The 20,299-nt window shown below is 39.1% G+C and overlaps 1 protein-coding gene across 1 annotated transcript in view; it reads right to left on the reverse strand.

Moving 5' to 3' along the window:
• Positions 1 to 20,299, reverse strand: part of LOC310895510 (uncharacterized protein) — a 94,775-nt gene that overhangs the window by 12,210 nt on the left and 62,266 nt on the right. Inside the window, exon 6 of the mRNA XM_083826975.1 lies at positions 1,544 to 1,640. Coding sequence (XP_083683101.1) covers positions 1,544 to 1,640 — 97 coding nt within the window. The remainder of the gene's footprint in view (positions 1 to 1,543; positions 1,641 to 20,299) is intronic.

Below are 20,299 nucleotides of genomic sequence, written 5' to 3' on the forward strand. Positions count from 1 at the left end.
ATAGGAGTAGATTTTTCAATAACTCTTCAAAGAACTAGAAAGTCGTTTGGAAACGACTGGCATTATGACATGTAAAGTAGACACTGCAGTTGGCAAGACACCAGTTTTCCTGACACATTCCTAATTCCATTCATAATGAGATAATTCAATAGTATATTTTAATGTTCACCTCTGTTCTCAGTTTAAAGATCCTAACTGTAGACATTCATTTATGAGGATTCTTACTATGGACAAACAGCTCAGATAATCTCATTTGACTCACCACATCACACCAGACTTGAAAGTGAAACGCAGGTGAGGCATTGCATAGTGCTGTCTCCAGTGAAAGCAAGAAAAGTTAGGAGAGACAAGCTACTGACTGCAGAACTAATATACACAAGAGAAAAATGGAAGAGTCTTTACCTAGATGAGCTTGACAAGTGGGCCCATGTGAACCTAATGAGATTCAACAAGTCCAAGTGCAGGGTGTTGCACCTGGGACGGGGCAATCCCAGACAGGTGGACAGACTGGGAGAACTCATTTAGAGCAGCCCTGCAGAGAAGGACCTGGGGATTCTGGTGGATCAAAAGCTCAATATGAGCCAGTAGTGTGCACTTGCAGCCCAGAAGTTCAACTGAATCCTGGGCTGCATCACCAGAGGGGTGGCCAGCAGGGGAGGGAGGGGATTTTCCCCCTCTGCTCTGCTCTGCCCTGCCCTTCTGAGGCCCCACTTGGAGTGCTGCATCCAGGTCTGGGTCCCCTAGCACAAGATGGATGTGGGGCTGTTAGAGAGGGTCCAGAGGAGAGCCAAGAAGCTGGTCAGAGGTCTGGAGCACCACTCCTATGAAGAAAGCCTGAGAGAGCTGGGGTTGTTCATCCTGAGGAAGAGAAGGTTCCAGGGTGACCTTACTGCAACTTTTCCATACTTAAAGGGGGCTTACGAAAAGTATAGAGAGCAACTTTTTGCTCAGGCAGATAATGACAGAACAAGGAGGAATGGTTAAAACCAAAAGAGGGGAGATTTAGATTAGAAGTTAGGAGGAAATTCTTCACTCAGAGGGTGGAGTCCATGTCATGGAGACAGTAAAACCAACCTCAATTTACAAAATAGCAAACATTCTGGATCCCTTCTGACAATTTTGGGAAAAAGAACAAATTTCCACACATTCTCTTGAGCATATTGTCTGAAACTATATAAGCTGAAACGTGAGATTAGGGCAGAATCAGGTCTGAATTCTGAACTAGCATCTGTAGCTCCACAGCAACTCAGCACTGGGGCGAAAAAAACTCATAGATCACTTCTTCTCAACGTCCATGATTAACTCTCGCTGATGTTGACATTAGAGAAAAATTGTCTGCAAAAAAATTACTGCATTTAAAATGGTTCGACTGAGTTTTTGTTGTTGTTATTGTTGTTGTTTGCTTGTTTTTTTTGTGTGTTTATTTTTTTTTTTTTTGGGAGGGGGAAGGAGGGAAGGGACTTTCTATGGAAAAGAATAACGAGAAACAACCACATCAAGGATCCCCACTTTCTTTCTGCACCACATCAGTACTTCTACGTACTTTCTTTTATTCTTTGGAATTCCATCCCAACTGCTGGAAACATGTACACATAAGATAAATCAATGTCCTGGAAAGGCATGATTAGTTCTTTTGGTGTCTAGAAAACAAATGAAAGAGAGAGAGAACATTAGGAGTCTTCTTTTAGCCCTCAAGCACAGCTTCCAAAATTTATAGAGTTCTTTTAAGATGTGTATATTTATGTTTTCTTTTTTCACTGATGGACTATAGAATACTTTTTTTTTTTTTTTTTTTTGACCCAATCTGACAGAGATGTCAGTTCTAAGGCAACTTGGGAGACAAACCAGGAGTATCTCATAAAAATTGTATCTCTTCTGGGCAATAGCAAGTGGTATTAGATGATGGATACAGCCAACAGAAGGCAACAGATGTACAACTATTACATTTGAAGTTGGGTATTGTATAAGAAAATAGTCCCAGTGCTTCCTAAAATACTTTACGGAGCACACAGTGTAAAACTAAACTCTTGCAATGTAAAGTTGGCCAAATCCCTTCAAACCTAACAGTGTTAGTGAAAGGAAACGAAGGGCTAAGCAGTTTTCATTTTCCATCCTTACACATTTACTAAAAGACTGATTTTTATCTTCATATATACATATACTCACATATTCTTGAGAAAAGCATGTGGTGAGCAACATAACAAAAATTTCAAAAGGACTGTATGCTGATAATGCTTCTCTTAATATATTAGCAGCTATATCACCATCTTTTAAACAAGCTAATTTTACAAATAGGGAAGGCAATTTAAAGCCTAAAGTCAGGTTCTTAATCCACCATAATATGTCATAGGAGTGTTAATTAATAAACTTTGGGAAGGACAGGGGAAAAATATATATTTAATACTGTCACAGCACCTGTGATATTCCAGTGGTAGATCACAAGTAACAAAATGAGGCCTTGGAAGGAGTGACTGATCAAGGCTAGATCATTCTGTCTTACACTGGAAAAAAAAAAAAAAGTTGTTTTTTTTTAAATAAAAGGAAAGGAGAAGATGCAACTTTGAGACGTCTCCAGGACACGTCAATTGTGATGGGCTGTAGAAGTTAAGTAGCTGACTTACTTGGAACAGATAAGGAAAATCCCTATATCTAAGCATAATACTGGGGACGTGTTTTGACATTGTATCTCTTACTTCTTTATTTCTTTAGTACACACTAGTTCTTTTCTTTTATCATTAAAACTTGTCTAATGATAAAGCAGATTCTCAGCAATCTGACATCTACTACATGAATCCATTACTCAAACGCAGACCAGCAGAATTAAAACATTTACTACTCATTCAACCACTCAGCTTCAAAAGTCTAGTCAAGTTGCATTGTCTTTAGCATATATTAGTCTCAGCTACTCTGACAAGCAGTGTCAAACCATCATTCATAGTTGTCATCAAAAAAAAACCAAAAAACTTAGAAAGTTTAGTAAGAGGTTTGACTTGAATTATTACAATCAAAGAAAATGTTTTGTGCATGTCCAACAAAGTCCATAGACGTCAAAGCCTCAAGAAAGTAACTGTTTAACTTCTGCAAAGAGTCTTTGTGGTCAACATCTAGGAAAAAAAAAAAAAAATAAACAAGTTAAAGTCTTACTATCTTCCATGTGTGAAGACAATACTGACAGCCTGAGTAGTGGGATTAGGGAATAGACTGCTTCCAGGGAGTGGATTGCTTCCATGGAGCCTTTTGCCATTGGCCTCTGTAGCAAGCTATAAATGTGTTATATGTAACTTCTTTTACAAGGAGTATAAACTAGATATATTTTAATGCAAATCCATTTTCATGTAAACTTTTAAACAAAGCCTGTTTTATTAAAATCCACTGCACAAGTGTGTCTTTGCCCTCTAACTTTTAACAAGCACAGGTAAGAACCTCACATTTCCTTGCTCAGACCATTGCTCAGTAATACAGTAAATCTGGCTTGAAGGCTTACAAAACCAGAACAAAAACCTCCTAGCTAAATGACACAAAATGTGTCCCAATGGCAACTCATTCAGCTGGTGTGAATTCAGTACAGAAGTGCTGACAATTTCCTCGGTGAGATCAGGTCTTGTTGTTGGTCTTCCACAGCAGCCCTGAAAGCCTGCATATGTGCAAGGGAAGCTGACAGAAATGTGGGCATGTGCCAAAACCCAAATTAGATCCAATTTGTCTTGCTGGGTGATCTGGTTGTCCATAGATGAGCACAAATTATTTTGGAGCCATAGCTTCTTTCTTCTCCAGGGAATACAAATAGGCCTGTCTGTTCCCACAGAGCTGTGCCACCCTCAAGGTCTAATACAGTTTGAAAAGCTTGGACAGCAAAGAGAGCAGGACACGAGGAAGACTGGACCACAGCAGAGAACAAAATAGCAAAAATAGCTTTGTTTGCAACGTTTCAGCAATTCTGGGCAATTCACCAATTCTAACAGAAACTCAAAAAAAAAATCAAAAGAGAAAAAGAAGGAATATTATCAACCTGCTATTTCAGCTTTCAAATGGCTGAGTTCTTGTATAGTTCAATAAGTGCTGAGGGTCTACAAAGTGTAAAAGAGTACAAACAGGAAACCACTGTTTCTGGCAAGGGTTCTATCCATGAAAAGTCTTGGAGTCTGATTTTCTAATAAGGCCAAAAAACAGGAAAGTTCTCTCTTTCCACATGCAAACTTCACAAGAATAATGAGTTTTGCAATTGAAAAATCATATTGCTTCTTGGCGGTGCATACATTAAATTCTAGCACAAGACACATATTGCTACAAGCAGTCTAATAGCGGGCCTCTTCTGGAAGGAACAGAACTCCTTTACCAAGATGCTAGTGAGATTGGCTTGGGACACTTCTGTTCACTCCTGCAAGATGTTCTGAAAGTGCATGAGACAGAGTTTTTTAAAAAACTCACTGAGGTTAAATACAGACTTGAACCAAGTTCTCCACAGCCTGACGCAGATCAGAACTTTACCAGTAACACCCGAAACATTTTTACCTAGTCGGTGATGCACAGCACTAAATGCTGTCTGGCTGCACAATTTATTTTATTTTATTTTTATTTTATTTATTTTGAGAGGAAATAAAACATTGAAGAAAGCACACCACATAATAAACTATTTAATAACTTGATCATCATCAGAAGACACGCAATGTACTAGTCACATTAGACTGATGTGTTGAAATAGAAATGTCCTTAATCTGACATGACTTGTTAGCAGGATTGTATTTTTCCAGTATTACTTTCACAAGCAGGAAACAGAGGAGCGATTGTAGCTCTTTACTCTGTGTTAAGGGTTTGTGATGTCTGAATTGACATAAAATGCAACTTGTACACTATTTCGGCCTTGGCAATTAGCTAAAACTAAAATTGATCCTCAGTCTTATATTGAGCAGAGTATTGGAACAAAAACTACATCTCACTAACATGATCAGAGGGCCAAGTACTCCATCCGTTACAAAGTACTTGAGAAGTACTTTTGAAACACTATTCATTACCACACTGTTAGTTTTTAAAATGGACAGCTGTTGAAAATAGATTTTAAGAGGTCGAAGTCAAACATCCATTGGCACCTGACTACCAGGGAGACATGGGAGAAAAAAAAAATACTGGGTAAAGATGCGACATACAAGTATATTGCTAAATATTTTCAGTATCTCCATCAAAGCTTGTTTACAGATAAAAATAAATAAATAAATAAAATCATTGTATGGAATCTCCTTTACAGGTGGCTATCCTAGCAAAGAAGAAAATCGATATGCATACTTCTAAGTGCCTGCATTAGAATTTTTTTGCAGCATTTATATAGCACCAGACACAGTCACATTTCTGGTTTGTGAACGGACCTGTTAAGTACTACTCAACCTGAATTAATATCTATTTAATCTGAGTGAACATTTCCTTGCAAATAAAGGAAAAGGTAGAGAAAATATCACTATGCTTCCTAACTGTACTTTTTAAAATTCTGCTAATGCTGCGCCTTATGTCTCGTAAGGTATATAATAACCTGGAATTCATGAGAAGATATTTGAGGATCTATTATCTTTTTGGTAGTGCCTGCAGAAATTATGTTTTAGAACTCTACTGAATGTTTATTATGTTTCTATAAAGTGTAGTTTTCATATGGGGATTTTCGTACTGGAGAAGAACTTTGAAAATATTATAAAGTAGAAGGTTTCCTTCTCTCTATCTATGCATGCTTATATTTTCTTTATACTTTACTCTGTCCAATTTACTAAGTTATTATTATTCATTTTGTTTCCAAGTAGTACACAGAAGCATCATTGAACATGTAATAAAATATATACCAAAAAGTCAGCAATGCAAGTTTTGAAAAGGTATGAATAAGTCTAGTGCTATACTTCTCCAAATACTGCAACTAGCCTAAAAATCACGAGGTTTAAAAAAAATTTACTTATACTGCTTTTATTTTCTCTTCACTTTCTATTTGAAAGTTCCTTCATAAGCACCATGGTCAGAAACTGCCTTTAAGAATATTGTTACTGAATATAAGATTTTCCCATGAGCACGACTCCAAGATTGTAAATGGGAGAAAGTTCACCATAAAATGTTAAGCAGCACTGACAGGCTCCCCAAAATATAAAATACAAAGGTTATTACTGCCTTAATATGAGTCCAATAGCCAAATACAACAAAGACAGGAGAGGAACATAATGCAATTACAAAACAGACATAGTGTAAACAAAAAAATACATTTGTGTTTAAGTGAATATTAGTTCAGTCCAGACAGCTATGCATAAACCACAAAAGTAGCTTAGTCTAGTGTTTTTGCAACATATTAATATAAAATATCAGTAAGAGCATAGAACTCTTCCCACTTCCCAATAAATTTAATTAAATCAGAAGTCTGCTGGAAGGCAGTCGAAGTCAGTCTGTCCAAACTGACTGGGGCAGTAAGCATGCAGTGATGGAGCATCCATTCCATCAGTATTAGGCTCTGCCCCCCCCCCCCCCCCCCCATTATATTTCTTCTCTCTGCTGCTGCTTGTACCTGCAAACAAGCAGCACTCAAGAGTTTTTTAATGTTTGGTAACAATGGATGTTTCTCCTTTATTTTAAGGATAGGAGATTGTTATCTAAACACAGGGGAGAAAGCATGTCCACACTCCAAAGCTAAGCTGAACTGCCAAAGTCCAAACTTAATTCAGCTGCTCTTGTGAATGTCCTTCTTAGGTCTGGTTACAGTTCATATATACTCCTAGAGGAAGTCCCACTAATCCCCAGCTGATGCCTACCCTAAGGGCTTCAAAAGTTATTCATTGGATTTTTACTGTAGATACAGAGGATCCCTGACAGAGAAGAGTTAACAATGACTATGCGTAGGAGATGGCAGCTGTTTGGTGCAGCTGTATGAGAACTTCCTGGGGCTCCTAAGAAGTATGAGGAGGGACCAGATCTGCTGCTACTCAGATGTATCACCTGTTTCTGGCTTAGGTTTGGTACTGGATAGCCTTTCAGAAATATATAAGACTACACAATAATAATAATTAAATAACAACAACAACAATGTTATAATAGAAGAAAAGCAAAGTATTTGTGTATGTTACTCCATACCTCTTAACACCCTTTACCCTTCTTTAGAAAGGAGGTTCCTTCTACTTTACTAGGAGGGAGAGACAAACAAAGCTTCCAGCTTTTGTCCAAGGTCCCAGAGACCGGTGGCAACACAGACAAACCAAGATACCTCACCAGAGGTTATTTACTGTGTTTAAAAAATGCTGAATTTGTGATTTCTCTTCAATTTCTACTTGCAACAAGCTAAAGTGACAAAGATCTGATTAAGGATTCTTAGTGAGATCAGGTGTGAAGAGAATGCTTTTTAAATATATGTTGTGGATAAGGACTGAAAGACGATGGATTTTAGAGAGCTGCTGAAAAGAGTAAATTGCTTTTGCGCACTTTTCTCCTGTGTTCATTTTTCTCCTGTAAAAAACTCCTCTTGAAGTTGAGGTGCTGATTTTTCCGAGCGTTTTCATTACCACAAAAAATTGCAAGGTAAACTGAGAATTTCCCTGGCCTAAGGGATATTTATATTTATTTAGTTTTTGATCTGACAGACACAGTTTATCACCTGGCTCTATATAATGAAACAAGCCATCCAATGTCAGATTGAAGGACTCAGAGCTATAACCAATAACTGTTTAATACAAAATACATAAAAAGGCCTAGAAGCAAGAATGTGAACCCAAGACTTCTCATTCAAAGATAAGTACTTTAATAAGCTAGTGAGTTGGTCACATGGTGTCCCTTGGCCCGTGAATCCCAAATTGCTTACACACTAGCATTTTAAAGGATAAAGGGAAAATGCTTTGCTACATCTGGGAAAGGTCACATGGGTTTGAATCTCCCTCAGGCAGAGGAAGAGTCTCATGCTTTATGTAGGTGAAAACTCAGCCCCCAAAATGTCCTATGGAAAATAAATAAATAGATAGATAAATAAATAAATAAATAAGCATCCCTCTTGTACACTCCTCTACCATTTATCTGAAGCAGCAGACTTTTTTTTTTCAGTAAACTTGATGGATGCTTGGTTAGCACACAATGGCAGCACCTACTAGAACAACATTGCTGGGAGTTGAACACTCTTTCTCCTGACAGGGCACAGGCAGGAGACTGTGACACCTTGAAAAAACAGACACAAACCTCAGAATGCAAAGAGAGGCTGTCCAAGACATTTGGCAGACTAAGATTAAAAAGTAAGATATTACATGTAGGCATCCTGAGTTTTAGGCTGTAGCTGAGCCAAGGTTGCCAGGACTGTAATTCTAGACTTACATGCCTGAATTCTTGACAGTTTCAGCTTTAATCAGCTGAATCCTGGTTCTGGAGTCAGCTCTCACTCTCCAGAATAAATATGTCAGTATCACACTTTATCCCATAGTCTGTGCAAAAAACAGGACTGATGTGGATTGAGGAGGACCAGAGATGCAGGTTACTACACAATTATTAGCCAAGAGCCATGAGTGAAAAGAAAAACATACAGACATTGTGAAAACTTGTGAAATGGCCAATCACAGAAGACTAGAAAGATGAACACCCAGAAAACAGATGTGCAATAGTGCATAACAATCTTAATGAATTTGTTTTCACTCTAGAAATTAAATAAAGTTTTTCATTGCCTCACATATTGCTGAATCATTTGTACACAATGTTGGGCAAACACCATGAAACTTGGAGGGAACAAAGGAGATCTTGAAAAAAGTTTTGTGAAGATACAAGACAATCATCAGGTTTGTACTTCCATATTGCATACAGCATTTTTGTAAGTAATTCTCTTAATAAAAAGTGAGTTTGGTTTTAAAAATGGGGATTTTTATGCCCTTACAATTGATACAAAAATACAGAAATGTAGCAAAGGGAGAAACAGAACAGAAGACAATTTACTAGAAAATAAGACAGGCAGATGGGGATTCAGATTTCTGATCGACACCTGGAAGAAAGAAGTTTTCTACACAAAACCTTTGTGAAAATATGGAAAGAGTAAAAGAAAGAGCAATTGGTATTAACAGCCAACTACAAGGAACAAAAATGAGAACTTTTACTATCTCGCTGCAGAAAAAATGAAATCCTCCTGGGAAAGACTTGTCAGGAATAATACTGCTTCAAACCCCATAACATCTAATAAGACTTTCTGGTAAGTATTGACATTCAAGGAAAAGAAACAGCCTGTAGAGAAATACCTTTCTTCACGTAGCAAGAATCAAGAAATGGAGCAGAATTTTTGGCTGCTGCTGAACAGCCATTGCTGAGCAACACAGTGCTGAGGGGTCATGTCTCATAGTAAGCAGGACCTTACTGCAATCAGCATGTAACACGGTAGTCATTAGAGATACCCAATCAGAGAATAACTGTTTGGGACATTTGATTCTATCGTACAGGAGAAATGTTTGAATTGCAGCTGATCTTAGAGAAATGGTTGCAAACAGCAAAGGCAAGTGATCTGACAGGGAAAAGGTTAAAAAAGAAGAAGTACTGAAAGCCAAGGTAAAAAGAAAACATGAAGCAGAACACATACACAGACATTCGAGACTGGAATATATATGGTAGGAAAAAAAAAAAAAGACAAGCAGTCTTTGGCATGTAATGTGTTGGAAATCACCATTCTTTTAATTTTAAAAGCCACAACCATTCTCAGAAGAAAGAAGGCAATGCATGCAGTGATTGAAGATGCAGTGATTTCCAATTAAACAGAGCTCCACAATGTGACTTCAGCAAATCCAAAGGCTATCAATGTGTACACACTATAGGAAAAAACTGCCAAGAATTCAATCACCGTGTTGGCAAGTACACCATTAGGTCAATGACCAATTCTGTTCCAGCAGGACTGAGTAGCCAGCTGCAATGTTATCCCTACAACACTGACGAGGCAGTAACAGTAGACCATAATACTTGTGAGCAAGAGCTGATGAAAGACAATAAAACCATTTTAAAGCCAGCGGGCAAATGCAGGATGTCAATAAGAGGTCCACAAAAACAAGAGCAAGTACCACATAAAGCTCACAGTAGCTAGCATGTAAGAGGACCAGCTACTGCAGGGAAACACAAGCTATGGATTAATCAAAGTACAACACCAGGAAATCCTAAGGTGACACAGGAGGGAGAATGGTCACCAGAGGCTTTATGCAGCATTGTATCACAATCAAACAACATATTTCAAGGTAAGAGACTAAAACGTGGTAAACTAGAGCTAGAAACAGACCATCCCATACAGTCCAGGAGGCCAGTGAAACACAGCATTCATGAGAGTCATTGAAAAAGATCAGGGAAATTAAGAGTTTTTCTGCATCCTGGAAATGAGCACAAAGCTGATGAGAAACAGCAATAAATAAATAAATATTATGAGCACTGAGGACTGTCTTTGACTTGAATCCCCTTTCTACAGCACTGAATGGGGAAGTGTCTACTCACAGGTTCTTGCTCCTGTTTCTCTAATGTGAGAGATCTGAAAATGTTCAACCATGGACTGTTGGAACAAAAAGAAAGTTTGCCACAGGTGGCACATCTGTTGTACTGGGTTCAGATAGGGAACTAAAGAAGATACCATCCAAACTGTGGTGAAACATACAAGTGTTGTGATGCCAATTTTTCCCTGTTTAGCCATGAAGGAAGGCAGAAGCAATCATCCCTTCCACTGACAGAGAGTCAGGAGTCTCTTTGGTTTCTTTAGAATAGACAACTGCATCCTAACAGAGAAGTGACCACTAAGCCAAAAATAAAAAATAAAATAAAATAAAAAAGTAAACAACAAACAAACAAACGCACCACAAAAACACCCAGATAAGAAGTCCAAACCAGGGCGGCATCCTATTGAAGCAAAGAATCCAAGAAAAACCTAAAAGCCATTGCAAACAGATGACCTGGACTGCTTCCAGCTCTGAAACAGACACATTGAGGAAACACATTAAGCTGCAGTAGAAAATGCACGAAACTAGACAGTTGTACTCAGGGTGTGGGGTGAAGGCAGACAGGAAATGTGGTTGAGAAGGTAACTGTAGAGTAAATCCAGAGAATTAGACCAAGAGTGATCAGGATGGAAGAGAGTTTTCTGCTGATTTCATGTTGAAGGGGCAGAACTCAAGCTTAAGGATCACTTAAGTGTCAGACAACAACAGCAAAAAAGTCCTCTACAACAGCAATAATAACAGGAAATTACTATTCATCATTTACTAGAGAACAAGGCACAGAACATCCAGATGGTTTGTTTCTAACTGCCATGTCTGAAAACTGTGCTACAAACTGGTAACCACTAGCCCCAGTAAGTCAGCAAATGCTGCCATGGGAGCCACAAGAACTGCACAGGTCACTGCATGGGATTGCAGCGTGGTGCACAGGCAGCAGTAAGAAAAGCTTAAGGGGCAGCACAAATTTTGTCTGTTCATCCATGGACTGAGTATCAGCTGAAACTGTTCCATCAGGGTAAAAAAATAAACAAAAACTCCCTTAACCTATGGCTGCTTTGCTTGCAGGACTCCCAAGTCCTCTCACATTATTTCCCAGCATGTAAAATGATTTTCACTCATGCAAAGTGAGACTAAATCACAACCATTCTGTTGAGGCAGAGGGTTACTCCTCTTTGCCCGGGGTGTTAATGACTGCCTCAAGCACAAGGCATTGGAGAGGCAGGCTGGAAACGATAATGAGTTAAGCGATCAGCTGAACATATTCAATGCTAACATGATCCAGTTGCAATGGAATAACATATTTTGATAGACATGTACATTATTAAATATTAACATAAGCTCTTAATTCTTGAAGTTCTATCAGTTTGGTTGCATGCATTGAATTTTCTAGAAATCTGAAGATATCAGCAAGGTTCAGTTGGCAACACTCTTCTCTGGACTTCGGAACTGTATGCTTGGTTTCCAGCCAAGAACTGGCATTTTCTGCAATATTATTAAAAGTTACTTTTTAAAATATACAACTGCAAGTATGACATCACATTCACCCCAAGTTTTTCTTCCCTGGAAATTATTTGCTATCTCTTCATATCACCTGGATGTTGCAAGTTTAAATGCCTTTTTCTGCAGTTCTTGTGCCCTGGAACCATTTTTTTGAGCATCATTACCTCTTTGTGCTTATACACACTAACTAAATTCCCCCAAAGAGCCATGGCTGGGCCCCTTGCCCCCTGCTGCTGCCAAATGTCTATAACATCCATGGGACTTTATTGTGCCAGCAGCTACTCTACTGAAAACCTAAATGGACGTGTTCCTGTTCCATCATCCTCTGCTCCATCTGTGTATTTCATTCACCTTTTGCCTTTCACTGTCAGTCAGGAATCTCCTGTGCAACACATGTGTACTGCACTGAGCCCTTCTTCCTAGGACAAAGCCCACCAGTGCTCCTGGAGTATGAATAATCACATAAACCATCAGTTCTCAAAGCTCACCAGGACATATTATTCTTCTCTTGCCTGCAGCTCTTAATTTGTTTCTGCCTTTGCCATTACTTATGATTAAAAGCCCTGACTCCGTTATTTAACTCCGTGAAGCATGCAGCTTATATGAGGTGGTGTACAGCGCAAGCTGAATCTTACAACTTGAAACACTTCATTATATTAAAAAGAAAAGAGAGCCTCATGATTAATTTTGATTTCAAGCCACAAAATGAAACAGTTTAAAGCCATCTTACATATATTCCTCACAGTAGGAAATAGCATAAACCAACAACAAAAACTAAACATTATAATCAACCCAATTATTACCTTCTATTAGCCAAGTGCTTAAAGGGATGAAAAACACCAGCATTTTAACCGGAGTGAGGCATTATTGAGACATTATCCTGGGGAATGGCTTCCCCCCACTTTCAGCTTAATCCTAGGAAAGGATTTGCCTTTCTCCTAAGGGTATTCAGGTGATCGATCTTATAGATGTGCAGGTGATAGATTAAATCTTCAGACTTCTGATTCAGTGGTCCTCAGATCTCTCACAGAAAAACATCAGCAAGAAATATGAGGAATGCTGCACAGCATTCCTTCTGTTAATACTGAAAAACCGTGCACATACACTAATTGCAATGCATTAAGCCAGTATCTGGTGAGAGTATCGGAAGGGTGAAGGGGAGGAGGATCCAAGCAGAGTATCCATCAAGCAAATAAATGACCTGCCAACTTCACGTCACCCAGTTCAGCACCATGCACGGCTCCAAACAATGGTCTGGGAATAAACCCACCTTCCCCCTCCTGCTAGAGTCTTAGAGCAACATGCTGGCTTGTGATTTAAGCCTTTTTCTCCTCAGAGATAAGCTCAGCCCCACATGCTGCCAGACAGGTGAGATGAAGGCCCCCAGGACACCTCAGCCCTGAGCCCACTTCCCGCCACACTGCGGCCATGACAGGCTCCGGCCCAAGCCCATCTCCTTCAGCACATGCGAACACATGGCAGCTCCCCAAGGCCAAACCCTCCTCAAAAGGCTTTTTCCTCCTTGTTTGCACTCTTCCCGTCCCTCCTCAGGCTGCTTTTAATGGGCAGTGGGGCTGGGCTCTGGACGACAACACTTTCTGCTGACTGCTTTCCTGCCTGAGGAGAAGTGGAGGGGGGTGACGAGCAGTGCAATTTCCATAGTAATTTGTGGGTTGCTGAAATGGTGAAGATGCATCCTGGAGATTCATTTATCCCTCCTTTCTACAATGCACTCTCTTGGCAGCTTTATTTAAATCAACACCACCTGGCAGCATTCACCCGGTCCCCACACCTCGCCTGAGGTGCTGCCTCACAGCACAGCATCCCCGGCTGCCCTGGGCAGTGGGACAAGGGGAAAAGCCTCTCCATAGGAAAAGCACAGGGAGGTTTTTCTCCTGGGTGGGCAAACAGGAGGGAACCTCAGCAGTCTCTTGTCCTGGGAGGGCTGCAAAGTGGGCAGATGCACAGCCAAGGAGGCTCGTGGCTGAGTGGGAGTGCTCAAGGGTAGGATGACCACCAGCTGGCTGAGAGGTGTGGAGGCTGAGGAGATGGAAGAGCAGGTGGTCACCTTCTGCTGAGCCAAAATCACCACCAACATTGTAGTAAAAACAGTGACAGAGGGAAGGAAAATCCCGCTCCCCAGTCAGGTCAAGGCTCCAGGCCCTTCCCCAGCTCAAATTTCCAAACAATCTGCCCCCCACATCCTGGATCTTCTCATTGCTCTTCTCATCACCCTCATCACGGTTTAATCAATCACCTAAATAAAAATCACCATTTCCCCTATTCAGGGCGACCATCCTCCCCCCTGCAGCTGCATGTGGCAGTAGGCAGGGCTGGTCCAGCCACAGCCATGCCAAGGTACAGCTGCCTCAAAACATTATCCCAACAAGTGTGGCAGCAGCCCTCAGCTTTCCTATTCTCCACTCCGTTGTCCAAGACCACCTGTCTCCCACAAATCCAAAGTGGTTGGGATAACAAACCAACTACATATTGGTGCTGGTGCCAAGCCTACCATAAATTATCCCAACTCCAAGCAAAATAGCCCCTTTGGCTCAGCAGAGTATGCTGTTTTATTTATGTCACACTTATACACCTCAATATTGAGGTCTGTATTTAAATGAGACAACAAATCAATGCTATACAGAGGATAGAGAGGGAGGGAGAATTGAAAAAGTCTTTTTGGGCTTTTCTCCCAAAATAGAAATTTGGAGAAACAGGAGGAAAATATGCTCATGAAGTGGAAAAAAAAAAAAAAATCATCTGAACACACTGCCCATTATCTGATTAAAGAAATATTACTCTGATATTTTTAATGATAGACTGCTGGTGAAAGTGATATCCAAATTAAAGGCCAAAACAAACAAACAAACAAACAAAAGCATAAAAACATGCATCTCCCAAAACATAAAAAAAAGTGCATTAAAAATACACATATTCTCTGCAGACTCGTCAAAGGAGGAGTGATGCTAGAACACAAATCATTATAGATTGGATAAGAACATACAAAATGAATGTGGACAAAGAAAAGTACACCCAAAGTCAGAGAAATGAAAGACCTAATACTAAAAATGGTTTTTTTTTTCCTTCACCTTCTTAAAAGCAGAAGCAATTTTGTTTTGTTTTGTTTAGATTCTGTTCTGTACTCAATATTTGAAGTGGACCATGATATCTTGTTTAAGCAATGTGAGCAACGTCATTAATGACAAGAAGAATCATGCTCTGAGTGTTCAGGAAATGCATTTAGCCACTTCACCATCTTAAATTCTTCTCACTTACATCTCTAAAAGTCTTTTAATGGATACAAGTTTTCAGCATCCTGTTCTGAATGAAACTCATCTCTTGAACCTACCCACTGAGATCCATGAGTCTTTCAAGTTTCAGGAACCACAAACATAAACTCATAAACCTATTAAAAGCGACAGTTTGTTGCTATTATATTTTCCTCATCTACTATGAAGGTAAATTTTAATTTAAAATTGAGGTTAGGCCAGTCATCTTTGAAAGGAACCAGAAGCTCAGGCAAAATGAAGGCAGGCAGAACCAGTATCATACTATGGTTTACTCTTGTCCTGAAATGTTTTCCATTGACTTCAGTGGGAACAGAAGGGGTCATGAGAAATAAAACCTGAATGACTAATTTTTTGTTAGTGACTGATTAGAAAAGTAAAGGGAATATGGGTAAGATTTTAAGTAAAAAGTTGGATATGGTATCTTCCAATTAATCAATAATTTAACAACAAACAAAACATTAATTTTGTTTTCACTAAACATGCATCATCTTTGTCCTTTGGAGAAAGTAAGTAGATGTGGTCTAATAAAAAAGCAAAGCACTGCTATAAGAGAAAAAGACAAAATACCTCAGCTGGAAAATTCTAAAGCAGAGCATTTTGACTTACAAATCTTCCTTTTTCCTTTTGGTGTTCAAACTGATTCAACAAATCCAGACAAATTTATGAACAACTTTTCGCTGACCTGAAAATACACAGTTGCTCACCACTTGAGTGCCTTCATCTTGTCTAAAATGCAATGTATAATAGCATGGTATGTAGAGTAGAAGTCCTTCAACCTTCATGTTGCCCTAACTGCCAGCAGCAGCTTACTGTGCACAGGATCAGAGAGTAACAAGAACCTTTCAGGAACAGACTTACACAGGACATGTTAGGCAACAAGAACGCTCACCTCCAGTGAACCTGAATTTCATACCTCTGAAGAAGCATCGCTGATAAATAGTAAGCATTCACAACAGCACCAAGAGGATATTTTTAGGGATATGACTGAATGTAGGCATTTCCTGCCAAATTGTGTTAAGAATATTTTCACTGAGTAAATTTCTGTGTTTTGCGCTAAGGCCATATATCAGTAAATAAGCTTTCAGCTTAAACATTTGTCACTGGCAGATTAACTCTTCACGAATAAATTAGCTCAACTTTATGGCATCACCTGTGAGATTAGGTATCTGCACAATGTCAACGGGTTTGTTGGAATTGTCTTGACAGGTTAAGTAGCATCTTTTGTCTAACTTTGCACCTTTGTTGCTAGCCCTATTTCCCTGAAGTCAGCAGGAAATTAATATCACAACTAGAAACATTTTGCTTTGCTAGGGATTTTTCTGCTATAATTTTTAATTCCTATTTGCCTTCACTTATAATTGGTGCTGTTGTTTTACTTTTATAATGCAGTTTTCCTTTCTGGAATTGGTTTGTCCCAGTTACAACAGAACATGTTTGGGTAATGGGGTAATGTACTTTTTTTTCCCCTATAATCAGTATTTAATTATTTTTTTTACCTTAGATGATGATAGTCAAGAAATGGAGCCTGAAAAAAACTTCACCAAATCTCGTTTTCTTTTTTTTTTTCCTTTCAAAAAATCATTACAAACATGAGGTTCCTACCCAACATGTCGCACCAAAGAACTCTCTGCAACAGATTATCAAGGTGTTGTGTCTCCTCTAGCATTTAACCTACACAGAGATGTCATCCCACTCTTACCTAGGAAAAGCTGAGTCTCTCTCAAACTTTCTGGTTGTTTTTTGCTAATAGTTACATTACATAGTAACACATACATTACATACTTCTGAGAACAGTGGGAGCATAAAGCCTGTCATGGAGCTTCTCACCTTACTCAAAGGAGGTCTTGGATGCAACTTTCATAAGCTAAGCATATATATGATTTTATTGGCTACAGTTTGTTAATTTTCTACTTCTAGGAGAACTGCTTACCATGTGCATTATTTATATCTGGTGTCACAGTCCTGATCTTTACCATAGATTATTTGTGTACACTAATAATTTAGGTATCAACATGTACCATGGACAAACATTTTGTGAACATCCATTGCCTTTTCTCTGCCATACTGATCTGTATTGCTTTCTCTTAAGGGCAGTTTAAAGTGCAGCAGCATAGCTTAACATTCATGCTATAGAGGAATTTTCCACCAAGAAATCTCAAAATGCCCAAGCATCAATTTATTCCTGCTGTCTAATTTGTCAGTCTGTGCAATTTACAATAAGTCTATTGTTTTACACTAATAAGTGGGTTGTTCCTATCAAGCTGCAGTCTCTCATCTTATTAATCAATGCAACTCATGCTGACTGTTCACAGGGGTCAACCATTACCAGAAAGTGGATTATTATCCATCAGCAAAGCTTCAGTTCTTGATTACTGACCTCATTATTCCATTCAGCACATGTAATGCAAAGGATAGGATAATCTCATACAACTGTTCAGTAAACCAAGTTCAGAGTGTTTTTGTTATAACACCCCAGGCATGCTGGACCAGGGTATCTGTGTGTTAATAAGCCCTGCACTCTGTTACAGGAACCTTTGCTCAGTTTTACCCTATTAGTTATAGCTGATGAATGAGTGAAGCAGATGAATTAATAGACCTTTATAATAGTCCTAATTTGGGAGAAAGTGGATAGCCTTTTTTCCCAGCTTGCCTAAAAAAGTCATGGAGTCAAGAGTCACAACTTGTTTTTTATTAGCACAATTATTTTATAGTTGTAGGGGTAAAACCAAGACAAACATAATTTGGCCAATCTGCACTATAAGAGATCACCAATAAAACTGAATAATTACTCTTTGTGCAGCCTTCTCAGGATAGGCTTTGCTTAAGCATGCTCTTGGAGTAAAATATAGCTGTAAAAGTCATTTTCATATTCAGTTACAATCCCTTGCGATTACATCCTAATGATTATCCAAACCCCAAACTTCCATAATTAAAAATACATTTACATGTATATTGTCCCTGAATTTGAATAGAAAAATTATATGGTTTAAGAAGAGATTTTAAGATGTTGGTGTAAGACTGTGCAAATCAAATGTTTGCTTCTTTCTTAATATACTCTTCTAGAAGATACCCTTCATAATAGCAAAGAGGTTTATCACTGAGAGATCCATTCCACTGAAAGACTAAACATATGACCACTGCACTTTTTTAGATATTTTTTCTCACATAGAGATGCTGAAATCCAACCCCAGACCAACACATTTCAGAAAATCATCTGTACAGATTAACACTGAACATCTCTTCTGTATCATATACTCTGGAGAATAAAAAAGGCTTCTGCTACATACCTATCAGAAGCTGCTTTAAACAATAAGTTGACACATAAGTACCACGATTATCAGCTTGCTGCCTGGATTGCAATAGAGGGGGGAATGAAAGCTTACATCAGCTAAGGTTTGCCTTAATGTTTCAGAGATTTGAAGTGAACCTTGTAGTTTTTCTTCTTGCTAAGGGACCCATCATTTCAAAACTGTATCCCCAAATGTGATTGATCCCTTGTGCTGACAGTCATTGGCATGAAACAACTTTGCGTTTAAGCTGTCAGAGAATCCGTGCTCAATTAAACACAGCCATAATTGTTAGCATTTATAATCTTTACCACTGCCATGCCTATGAGCTCTCACCAAGCTGATGATTTCATTGACGTTTTATAGAAAAGAATGAGAAACTGCCCCTTCTTCCAGACTAGAATTTTCTCATGCACAGCTATATGTGGGCCAATATCGATATGCATTTTATTATCTGCATTGATGTGAAGTCCTGAGGCAATAAATATTATTGCAACAGACTTATGTAATAACCTCCATTTTTATTCCTCTACCACTGTGTGGGAACAGAGATATAGAGGTTAATGATGATGTCTTTTTTTTTTTCTTTCCCCTGAAGGGGTAAATTAAGTTGGGGTGGACCAACCTTTCCAGGGCTGATGACCAAATGTCAAGTTTAAGACCCCTACCTTATAGTACATGAGTTTATTATTTAGAGCTATCAGCAGTAAGTGCTATGATCCATGCAGGGGCATGGGGCAGTGTTTGGCTTTTGGGATTCACTCACTGCCCTAAAATGAAGCAAATGTGGAAGGCCAGACATTATCCTGAAGGTTACTGGGAGTAGCTGTCAGAACTGGGATTCAGGCTCTACATTTCTTGATTTTAAGCCAGTCTAGCATCAGCTCTGATCTTGCTGCATATGCTGCGGCACGTGTTGTCAGCAGGACTGCAGGTGTCATGTGTTGGTCTGAATTAAAAAAGAAGAATGTTGTCATTTTTGATTGGGACACCACAGTGATTGCCTTGATTAACTTAACACCTACAGGTTTATTTTCCCAGGTTCCTCTTTTGTCTGCTGTCCCTATAAAGAGAATGCTACCTAACATACTACAAAAAATTAACACTGTCAACATTACCAACATCTTCAGCTTCCATAAAATCCCTGCAAGAACTGATGAAAGCTGAAATGTTAGAAATACTGTTGTAGGGAAAAAGAAGCAAACCACTGTTTTACTAGTAAACCAGTAGTAATCCTAGTAGAGATTTTCTTATTATAATCAGATGAGGATTTGGATCAGAGAAAGAGAGGGTCAGTAACATGACCTCCAGTAAGAATGGCTTCTCTTTCCTCTGATCCAAAGGTTTATCAGAGGATGGTTTATCCACTGTACAGTGCTCACAGTGTCTCTTCCACAGTAAATGACACCAGGAAAAGATAGTCTTCCAGACATCCCAGAAAACAGAAACAATTGTGGAAGCAAATACATCGGGAGGCTTTGTTCACAGGAACATTTGCAGTGCTGCCCAGACATCCTCCATTGAGTGCTGACATTCTCTGCACTTCAGCTCTCTCCACCCCTGTCTCTCACATTTCTGCCCTAGGCTTCACTTCACACCTGCTCTATTGCTTTCCTTTTAGCTAATTCCCAGCTGAACAAGCAGAACCACTATAAAATGTCCCAGAAGCTATTGCAAAAGTGCACTGCCCTGCTCTGTGCACATAATACAAACATTAAGACTGTCTTAAGTATAAACCGTAGATTCCTGACCTATTCCCTACAAATCTGTCTCGCACAGACCATGT

The sequence above is a fragment of the Anser anser genome (assembly GCF_964211835.1).
Source record: "Anser anser genome assembly, chromosome: 2".
NCBI lineage: Eukaryota > Metazoa > Chordata > Aves > Anseriformes > Anatidae > Anser > Anser anser.